Source organism: Centruroides sculpturatus, unplaced genomic scaffold (genome assembly GCF_000671375.1).
Source record: "Centruroides sculpturatus isolate CEXI.00-Female unplaced genomic scaffold, Cexi_2.0 scaffold2196, whole genome shotgun sequence".
In the NCBI taxonomy this organism is placed as follows: domain Eukaryota; kingdom Metazoa; phylum Arthropoda; class Arachnida; order Scorpiones; family Buthidae; genus Centruroides; species Centruroides sculpturatus.
In genome coordinates, this window is record NW_019386346.1 from 23,133 (window position 1) to 35,168 (window position 12,036).

General features: G+C 24.7%; 1 protein-coding gene across 1 annotated transcript in view; it reads left to right on the top strand.

Moving 5' to 3' along the window:
• LOC111614636 (Down syndrome cell adhesion molecule-like) overlaps positions 1–12,036 on the top strand; it is a 49,018-nt gene that overhangs the window by 9,196 nt on the left and 27,786 nt on the right. Inside the window, exons 3-4 of the mRNA XM_023356004.1 lie at positions 10,852–11,013; positions 11,084–11,247. Coding sequence (XP_023211772.1) covers positions 10,852–11,013; positions 11,084–11,247 — 326 coding nt within the window. The remainder of the gene's footprint in view (positions 1–10,851; positions 11,014–11,083; positions 11,248–12,036) is intronic.

The following is a 12,036-nucleotide window of genomic DNA, read 5'->3' on the forward strand; positions in this document are numbered from 1 at the left end:
AAAAGAAACGACAAATAACTAGAAACTGAAATTAATATCGATCATGAATCTTAGATAAAAAGAATTTAATGAGAAAATTCTTAAGACGAATCTTCTTAACTGAGTTTTTTTTATGATACTTTAATTCTATACGAAATAAAACATGTAAATGTATGAAATAAATTAAAATATTTTATTAAATACCAGAAATATTAAAAATCTTCGAAGAAAATGTCAAGAAACAAATAATAACAATAGTTTAAAAACTAGAAATATATAATAATAATAAAAAACTTTTTGATATAAAAGATGGCTAGAAACAGTATGGATGAAGAGGATATGGAATTGGGAATCATGAGAGAGAAATCCTTAGAGAACAAATATGGACAGGATACAAAAAATATATGCTTCTGAAAGAAAATGATTGGAAAGATCGAAAATCTCAACTGAAACAGCAACAATAGTAACGGCACGAGAAAAATTATTTATTAAAAATAAGAGAAATGTATATATATCTGTGTGTGCGTGTATATTTCTATTATATAAATATAAAAGGACACGTAAGAGCATATAATAAAAATAAAACAATCAGAACATATAGTAACTTGAAATTAAACATAGGATATTTAAAAACTGTCTAGAATTAAATATAGTTTACAAGTTAATATAATAATTGTGAAACTCCAATTATTTTCTTATCTTAACCGAAATAGAAAATAATGATAATAGTTTCAGTTGAATGGCTTTAGAACTTTTAATAATATAATTTTTAGTGGTCGATAATTATAATTATACGAAAAGCAAATAAATGTCGAATATAATCGTAACCATACTTTAATAACCACTTTAAAACTTTAGTGATTCTCTTTTAATCGCATTCTAAAAATAAGATTTAGAAACTCTATGCAAATTCGAGAGTTTAGTTTTGGTGGTCAAAAGTGCAGAAAACCTTTTAAGAATGTCTTTTTAGTACATTATATAGCGATAGAAGTTAATATGAATTATTATAGCAGAGTAGGAAAGTCGTCGTGAAGAGGAGTAAACGAATTGAGGATATCCATTTGGCATCCGTGATAAAGCAAATCGATAAATGAAAGTAGTAATCCACAGAAGAATAAAAGTTTTGATTAAATCAGAAAGATTACTTCTCTTCTCTAAAATAAAATATAGTAAGATATTTTAAGAATTAATGACTTTATGTAATCACATGTATTAATATATGAACGAATTAATTTTGTTAGCAAAGTTTTGTGATGGAATTTTAATATTAAATAATCGCTTTAAATAATAAATTTACTTCTAAAAAAAACGCTATTGTTGAAGCTCTTTCTGCCCGAGAATATATAAAAATAAAAATTTTCGTATCTGTTAAACAAATTTTAATTGAATAAAATTAGTTTTAGACATGCAAACAGCTAGAAAAGTAATTTTTATATCTTATTTAATTATTTTTCTTTCATATTTTATGAAACTTTACTTAGCCTGAAAGCTTTTCTATTTTATTTTGTAATTTTTCAGTTTTAAAATTGTATCGTTGCTTATATCTTTATATTAACTTGTACATAATCTAACATACTTGCTTAATTAACATTACATACCCTAGAGAAAAGTCTTTTAAGTAATTTTCTCCATTCCTTTGATGGTAGTGAATATTATATTTATGTTTCTTTCATTGCCTTAGGACCGCATGTAATGTCAATTTGTAAACCAGTCTCATCATCTCGAAATTATCTACTGAATTATTGCTTAAGATAGTTAAAAAAAAAAAAAACTTTGTTATACTGCATAATATCATTTTCATTTTAGTGTATCATAATGTACAATACACTCTGTTCAATATTTAATTAAACTTTTAATGTAATTAAGAGAATTATTGATATAGTAAGTAAGAAAATATTTTTTTTATCAATTATTAAAAAGAAAAGATTTATTATCTAATCACGAACAGTAAATATTTTATGCAATTTTATGTAATTCTCAATATTTTAGTAATTGCAAAATGGATTTATTTTAAAGCAGACACGCTACCGGATAATATGAAAGGAAATAACAATACAAAAAGAGAAAATATAATATTATGTGGAGTAAATTAAAGAAAATTATTTATTAGAATGTAGAATGAGAATGGATAGTGGAAATAAAATGGAAAACATCACGCAAGACCGATATTCTCACGCACAAAATAGCTACAATGATTGCAAGTGCTTAAAGTGTCCTAAGGGATGCTAAAATTCACGTTATTCCATTATCTTTAATATTCTCTATTTGTAATATCTGGATTGACTGGAAAAGTAAAACTTTTCGAAATTGAACATGAAGTTTGTTCATGACAAATGAATATTTATCTTTCACGTAAAACGCTTTTACTGTTAAGGGAATAATGCAGAAAAATCACAAATTTTCGAAGAATGAATTGTCATCTACATACATAAATATAAAATATATATAGTATTAAACACTATATATTTTTATTTGCGAGTGTATATTATAAGAATGCATTCAATTTATCTAAATTTTATATTTTACAATATTTATATTGATATAAATTTATCTAAGATTTAATTTCGAATTCTTCACATCATAATAATTTTACCGGGTAAAGTTTATTCTAGAAATAAATAAAAAAAAGGGAAAAAAGAAAACTGTAAAATCTTTTGGGATCAGAAAGAGCAAAACATAGCTGTCATCTGTAAAAAATTATCGAATAAAATTGAAAATTTAATACGGAATAAAGTCTATAAATTACAGTTCTTATTTTTAAGTTAAAACTTTTTGATAGTCTCTTAATATTTGGCATAATTTGAATTGTTTTAAGGATATTTATTAAAGCAGTAAAGTGTATTGAAGAGTAAATATTATGTTGAAAATATCGAAGGAAAAGGTTAAAATATTGATTTGGAAATTGAACGAGAAACCTCATACTTCACACAGTTTGCTATAATAGGTAGGCGAAACAGCTTGAACCAATTTTGTTGACAGGTTTTGGGGGTGTAGATACCATGGGAACTGATTCACGTCAATTCGCTTGTTCTTTTCATCGATTGAGGTGGAAAATGTTCCTGTTATTGCTACCGATATCGATCATTATTGGCAACGTATCAGTAACGTTAACTTTTCACCAGAAATTCTCTTTAAGAACAGATTCCGTATCATAATGTTCACTTTACACTACTTCACTTTAACTTCATTGTTCGATATTGGAATGGGATTTAATTGTGTCAGTATTAGCATAATTCTAAACATTTAAAAAAAATGTTTTTATTCTTTAAAAATTACAAATTATGCTAATATCAACACGTTTGCTTATTTATGATTTAAATATATAACTATTTAACATTTCCATAATTTTCAAAATTTAAAACAAAATAATGTATTTAATAAAGGGGAAGCGAGTAGGAGTTTCCTATTTCATCTTGATTTATTCAGTTATTCATACTGTTATTCTAAACTTAATAAGATATTCTATTGCATTGAAAGCGGACTTATTAAAATTCAAGAAGTTGACTTTAAAAATAGTAAAATTGATAATCACGACCGACCATCTCTCTTGTGACAACAAAAATATGAGTAAGAAGTTGGTCCAATATATTTTAAACGCAACACCAAACGAATTTTATAAGTAATAAAAATGACAGTCTGTGAGAAAAACACCTAGATTATTATCTCTTTGCTAACAATATTCTCAGACCAATCGCTCTCTGTAGATTTAAAATTTTTGTCTTAACAAAATTTCTTACAGAAACTTCAGGTATTGAAAAACTTTGATTATATGTTATAAAAAACGATGAAAAAAGAACATTAAGCGATAACAATTTTTTTATTCTTTTAAAAAGAATGAAAAAAAATTTAAATTCCTTTTCCAATAAAGTTTACATATCCTTTAAAATTTTTAAAGGTTTGCATATTAACATGTTTATGCTTTAATAAAATTGAAGCTTTAATGTACAACTTTTCAATTTTTAAGCTTCAATTCTTTTATTTTTTTACATTGCTTTTGATTGTTCATTAAGTTTCGTTGATAAAATCTGAATTTATAAGTGCATTTAATTGTTTAATTTTTCTAAAAAAAAGTTCAATTCTGTTCAATTTTACATTAAGGTTTTGAACGTTTATCAGATTTTGTTGATGTGTTGATTAACTTCGAACTTTAATTATACAGCTTTTATGTTTCTAGAATATGTAAATTTTCGTTAATAATTATGTTTTTAATCTTTAAATGTTTAAAAATACATTTAAGATGAAGTTTTATCGTTTGTTATGAATGAATTAAACATGATTACATGTCATTTAAGTTTAAATATATATTATTGATTGTGCATTAAAAGTTTTTTATAGGTTTTGAAATAGCCCAAATTTGTTTAATTTTATTCCAAAAAAATCATAATATTTTTAAGTTTAAGTACGAAAATTTATTTTTATGGCATTTTATTTATTTATTTATTTATATAAAATTATAACAATTGTTACACAAAGCCCTGCCACCTTGCAAAACTTAGACCATATGTATATAAAATTAGATATAACATATACAAATAAACATTAATTTTAAATCCTTAAAAATAATAGAAATTAACTACAAAATACAGTAAATAGAAGATAAATATGTTGAAATCAAAGAAAATAATTTATAATATTGATCGTTTCAATCGTAAAATATTTATAAATTAGTTGTTGGGAGATGTTTATAAGACAGAAAGAACTTGGTAACAGAATATAAATTAGAATAGACACATGAATAATAAATTAGGAAGAACTTACAAAGTAAATATAAATTAAAATAGAAATGTATAGATGTTAAATATAAATGTGATATAAATCAAACTTTCGTACATTAATTTTCTTAAAACTAAACTTTAAAACTTATAAAGTCCTTTTCTGATTTTTTGTAATAATAGTATAAAGCTATAAGACTAAAGTTTCAATTTTAAAACGTATTTTAGATATTTTTATATGGAGTTTTAATTCTTTATTACATTTTACCGTTTGATGAAATTTACTTCAATATAGGAAAACAGTTTTCCTTCAATTTCAATTTGTTAGTTTATTAAAGCTTAAAACAAAATAGAATATTTGAAGTTAAAGTTTGGAAAAACAAAAGTTATATTACATTTCAATTATTTATTCTTGTTAAGTTCTTGTCTTCTTTGTTTGAAGTTTATAAATAAATTTTTAAAACTTTAATTTCTTTACATTTGATAACATTACAATTTAATATAATATATATATAATTAAATAATTGTTGTATGATATTTATTTTACATATATCTTAATTTGTTTAATTATATTTCGTAAATTTGTTTATTTACCAAATTTAATGAAAATTAATAATGAAAATGATAAATAAATAATGAAGTAAATCAATTTTATAAATATTTAAAAGCATTTAAATATTAATAATTAATTTAAAAAGTGTATTTTAAAGAATTTAGATTATTTGGAAAGACGATTTTCGAGTTTATGTTCATTAGCTTATTGCATGATATCTTTTTTCCAAAATTTGCAGTTATTAATCCACAAGTCTGCAGCTTAACACCATGCAAATTAAATGAGGAAAGTCAGCAAGTAAAATCTTTATTAAATAACTTCCTAAATGCTTAGTTCTATAAAATATCACATATATTATCCTCAAGAATTGCGTAAGATAATTAAACCTTAATGTAAACTGTGTAATTAGCCTGATATCTTTCAATTGTTTAAAGGTTAAAATCGTATACATAATTATAAAAATATTTAAAATAATAAATTAAGATTAAAAAAATAAGCAATTCTTTAATTTTGAAGCGAATTTATGATAATGAAAGGAAGNTGAATTGTGTAACCGTAATTATAGATATTTAATAATAAATTTATTGATATAGATATTTCAATGGCTATCTTTAGTCATTAAAATATGTGACGTATCGAAATTAATTTTAAAATTATTTAGATTATTTAAATCCAAATTATTGATCTTCAAAAGTTTGTGTTTTCGCTGACGTCATGAATGTACGAAACCTTCCGTTTAATAATAAAAGTGAAAAAACCACAAATGTCTGTACAAGAGGAAACATGCTCGTTTCTCATTTGTGGTCAATAAATCTACCAAAGACAAGTATCACACTCACTTTGTCCAAAGTGGTAATAAATACTGGATCTATTGCCTACCAATTATTGCATCAACCAGACTTGCTGGAGACTTTATCTTTACAGGAATGATAGCAGTAAATTCCTTGAACTAAATTCTTTATAGAAAAGCATTAAGGAAAATATTATCTTTTAACGGCTGTATAAGGTCATTTGCATCCTTTACACATATATAAAAAATATAAATTACCGTAACACAATCGAATTATTATATGTCTAGTAGAAAATTGTTCAAAGCTGTCCTGCCTACCAGTGGCCAAGCAGTTCCGAAACGCTCCCTGAACACTGGGAAAATTATATTAACAAAATTATGATATACAATTCAAACAACTAAGTTTGTTATTCAATAATAGAAAACAAACTTTTATAAAACTTCTTAAACATAATACTAATTTCTTTATTCCAGAACATAATTAAATGTAAAAAGACATAAATTGCAATAAAAAATTAATGCTAATCAACTTTTTTGCCTATTATCAAATCTACAAATATATTTCGTTATTTTTCGAAATCTTTATATTAATCACATTTTACTATGATAATTTTATTAATATAATATCTGTTAATCATAAAATATCAACGTTTTTTTATCAAAAAAAATTGTTTGATCTTTTATGAAAATATTAAATTCACAAGAAGTTAGTATTTAAGTTTAGATCGCATCTTTAAAGAAAACATTCCTTCTTCAGTTTTTAATATATCATACATCTTGGGTGTAAAATACACGGTTCCTATCAAATTGAATTTTGTCCAACATTTCAAAAATTCTTTCTGTATTCTGACGTAAACGATAACAGTTTTCATATCCTTTTTCAAATTGTCTGAGATAAATGCAGCCAGATCCAACTTGGTTCTCTTTTCTTTTTTATCTTATTCAACTATTTTTTATTATATATATATATATTTCAGACCTTCATAAAGTCTTAAGAAATCTTTCAAGAAAATTCGTCTTTTGATGTGGCTTTTTTCTTTGTATATCTTGTCAATCCTTNATTGATGATAACATTGGTTGTCTTTTGAGCAGAATGGGGTTTACAAAAGGACTGTACAGAGGAGCCTACCAATCAAAATTTAATTTAAAAAGTGTATTTTAAAGAATTTAGATTATTTGGAAAGACGATTTTCGAGTTTATGTTCATTAGCTTATTGCATGATATCTTTTTTCCAAAATTTGCAGTTATTAATCCACAAGTCTGCAGCTTAACACCATGCAAATTAAATGAGGAAAGTCAGCAAGTAAAATCTTTATTAAATAACTTCCTAAATGCTTAGTTCTATAAAATATCACATATATTATCCTCAAGAATTGCGTAAGATAATTAAACCTTAATGTAAACTGTGTAATTAGCCTGATATCTTTCAATTGTTTAAAGGTTAAAATCGTATACATAATTATAAAAATATTTAAAATAATAAATTAAGATTAAAAAAATAAGCAATTCTTTAATTTTGAAGCGAATTTATGATAATGAAAGAAAGAATAATTTTAAAAATAGCTTCAGGTTCTTGATTAAGTGAAATTTTTACTGTATAAAATTATTTAAAAAACGGAGAATAGATATTTGTCTACTCTTTAAACAAAACAAACAAAATCTGATTACTAAAGTATCGATTGCAAACGACTAATTAATTCTTGGAGAAGTTTTTTTATATGTAATGGTTGATTGAATTCAATTTGAATTTTTCTTTGAGGGGAATTCAATAGCTTAAATTAAGCTAAGTACAAGAAAAGTATATATCAAATAAAAAATGAGTTAATTATGGCATAATTTATTGTACAGTTTATTATGCACTTTTTAAACTTCCGATCTTTTAATAAAGGTTGAAAAATGATCGCAAATTTTTTTCTCTCTCTTAAAAAATCCAAAAAAGTTACATTTATCCTAACGTTTTTTAAAGTTTTACGAAGAATTGTTAATTTAATCATAATTTTCATAATTCTGTTACTTTTTAATGGAAAAAAAGACCCTTTGATCTTTTATGAAAATATTAAATTCACAAGAAGTTAGTATTTAAGTTTAGATCGCATCTTTAAAGAAAACATTCCTTCTTCAGTTTTTAATATATCATACATCTTGGGTGTGAAATACACGGTTCCTATCAAATTGAATTTTGTCCAACATTTCAAAAATTCTTTCTGTATTCTGACGTAAACGATAACAGTTTTCATATCCTTTTTCAAATTGTCTGAGATAAATGCAGCCAGATCCAACTTGGTTCTCTTTTCTTTTTTATCTTATTCAACTATTTTTTATTATATATATATATATATTTCAGACCTTCATAAAGTCTTAAGAAATCTTTCAAGAAAATTCGTCTTTTGATGTGGCTTTTTTCTTTGTATATCTTGTCAATCCTTCGTAATTCTTTTTATTTTTATATTTACAATGTTTCTAGAACCCTCGGCTCGGTACATAATCATAACTTATTTTATAAAAATATTGTCTTCGTTGATTTTTTATTTCGACAAAGCAACAAAACTTAATCTTGGTTCAATTTTGACAACATTTTCCTTATTTTGTAAACATTTTTACGACTTCGGCAATCTCTACGAACTTCTTAATTAACAATTACTTTTACTATATTTATTCTCATTAAATTCTAATTAGTATGTTAAATGGAACAAGAAAATTATAAAATATTTAAAATTTCAAGTTAAATATTGAAGTAGGTTCGTAAACTTTAATACTTTTTAAAAATTAATGGTTTCATTTTAGCGACGACTTCATATTCATTACTTGTAATTAATATTAAAACTGATATGCAATTCGTGCATTAATAATATTCATAAATGCTTTCTAAAAATTAACCCATTTGATAGATTTAAGTATCTATCCAATAATTAAAGTTAATATTTTACTATATTAATATAATTATGTAATTTCCGAATACATTTAACTTTATTTTATTTTTTCTGGCATATAAACTATAATTAAGTAAAACGGAAAATCCAAGGATTAACGCTGAAATAATACGGAAATGTAACTTTTAACATTAAAGTATAGAATGTAAAATATAATTTTTTAAAATTTATAATGAAATGTGATTAAATTTTAACATTTCCATTAATGTATTTGTTAAAATAAAGATAAAATAAGTTAAAATTAAAAAAAGATAATGTTAAAAATATGTACAGTACTTCAAATATCAAATAAAATTATTACATTAAATATTTATAAGCCATATTTAATAGATTTATGACTTAAGTATTACGTTCATAAATAAATTTTTATCATTTAATTATTATAAAGTAGTAAAAGTTGTTAATTTAAACACAATTGTACTAATTTAAATTCAAACTAAAAATACTTTTTAATATTCAAATTTTTTAACGTAAAAATTAAACATTTGTATTTATTGAAGCAATAATGAGACTATTTTAAGTGAGGATGAACAAGATTCCTTTTGAATTAAACGCTGATATCTTTGAGACGATCTGAAGGAATTTTGCAGAATTGCGGATAAAACCGAAACCCTTGCAGAATAGTTAGGTGATGTGATACGGATAAGTGTGACACCGAATCGCAAGTATTTGTGGAATTCTGCGTTTTGCAAGTTCCTATAATAGTGAAACTTGCTTTATATACAAGAAAGATATAGAAGAATATCTAAAAATATGAATATTTTTGTCATATCCATAACAAAAGAATTGGCATTTTGGAAAGCCGAGGATCGTTCAAAAGTTTACCGATCACTAACGTTTTTTCTTATATGTGTACTATTTTTCAATGTCAAATATAAATAACAGCGCACTCGATCTTCGTAAATAATTGCGAAAATTCTAAGGTTTTTCCGCTTATAAATTTATGGGTGTTGAAAACGATCGCCCTGTTATTTTTATTATACTTATTTCAATTATATTTTTATAACATTTCTCCTGCGCGATGCGTGCGTTATGAAATATAGCAAATATTATTGAAAAATAAAATGATTGAAAGAGCTTTCAGCTTTTATTTATTGTTATTTTTATAGAAGTTTAGTATAAATGATGTTCTCTTGAATATTAAATAAACGATGTTGAAAGATATATTAGAGAAAGGTTGCCTAAATCTTATCGATTTGCGTTTTTTGTTTAAAAATATATTTTTAAAATATACATATTTATAAAAAAGAATATAAAGCGAAACTTCGTCATATAACGAAGCTTTATATAAAACGGAAGTTTATAAATGGCTTGTTTTTAGTATGCAAATATTAGAAATATAAATCGTATGGAGTAACATTGCAGATCTAATCCTCGTGATAGATTGCTATTTTGTTCCATTTTTCGACATCTGTGCTCTTTTCCTAACGTTACAACCCATGCATAAAAAATACGCTGTATCTCTTTATGCTTTAGTAGCATTTCTATAATCTCCATTTGTTTCATTTAACTTCTTTTAAATTTTCAGTTCTTCAACATTTGTATAAACAAGGATTATAATTCTCAACATTAATTACTTGTTGATCTCCTTGTCGTCATAGAAGCTAAATTCCCAATTCATTTTTATTGCATTGAGGTAACATTATATTATAGCAACGATTTGCATACAAAATCGAATGATAAAGTACTTTTTTTACAGAAATCAAAAAGCATTATCAGTATATGAACGGCATTTAAAAAACATTTAGGCAATCTTTCTATATAAATAGTTTTTAAAAATTGTTATTATTTAATTATAGATATTTTATATTTTCACCATAAATTTCAGCTATTTGAATCTTCTTTACCAAACCATTTAAACATCTGAATAACTGTATATAATTCAGTTATATTTCAGACTTACGAAGCCAGGGTGTATGATGAATTTGTAATCTATGGAAATACCGCTGTCATCAGATGTCAAGTACCTAGTTACGTTAGGGATTATCTCACCGTTATATCCTGGAGTCGAGACGATGGATTCGTAATAACGCCTCAACATAATTTCGGTAGGCATCAAAATATTTGGCTTTAAACGTAGATCTACAATTCATTCTTGTTCTGTATTATCGTACGCAGCAATAGAAACGAAGTTTGTGTTGTTTCCATCCGGAGAACTTCATGTTAGGAACGTTGGGCACGAGGACAGTCATGCTAAGTTTCGATGTCGAGTGAAAAATTCTATCACGGGAAAAAACATGGAAAGCATCAACACGGGGAAATTGGTGGTGACAGGTAATATTTATTATCCTATATAAAAATAAGGTAAGTTTCTTCTTCTTTGCCGTTAGCAGAATTTCTTTGGAAAACATTACCCTCCATCATTAATATTAATAGTTTTCCTTCATTTAAAATGATTAAGATTAATGATTTCACTATACAGAAAGTAATTAAATTAAGTCAGCATCGGAAAATGACGATCATCTTAAATGTTAGGCTATGCGAAGAAATCGAAGAATATAATAGAAGAAAATATCTCGGAAAATCCTAAAACTTCTGTTCGATTTATAATCTGCTGTCGCTCGAAATGTTCAATGAATATCTCTCAGTTTTCTTTCCATCAATAATGCACTCTGTCCCATCCATCGAGAAGAATAGACGAGAGATTTGGATACCATTTCGAATTTTAAGGAGAAAAGTTCCAGATTCTTCTTATTTTTTCATATCTTGCAATGTATATATACTATTTTATAGTCATTTCCAAACTGATTTCTCTTCAGATTTTAAAAATTTACATTGCTCCGACTGCAATCTTAATTACATTTTATTTTCCACTGGTAACTTAATTATTTTAAAAGTTGACGTTTAAATTACCGTACGGATTTTGTTNAATTCAAGAAAATTGCAATTATTCTTGTTATTATCAATATCGAAACATTAAAGTTTGATGTTATTTGCAATAAAACAAGAGAATAATTTAATTTATCGCTACATTATATAGTTTATTTGCTTCATTATACTTGTACAATTCTTTTCTAGAGTTAATTCCGAAACGTTATAAGAGCCTTTAAAACCCCAATCTCTTAATAACA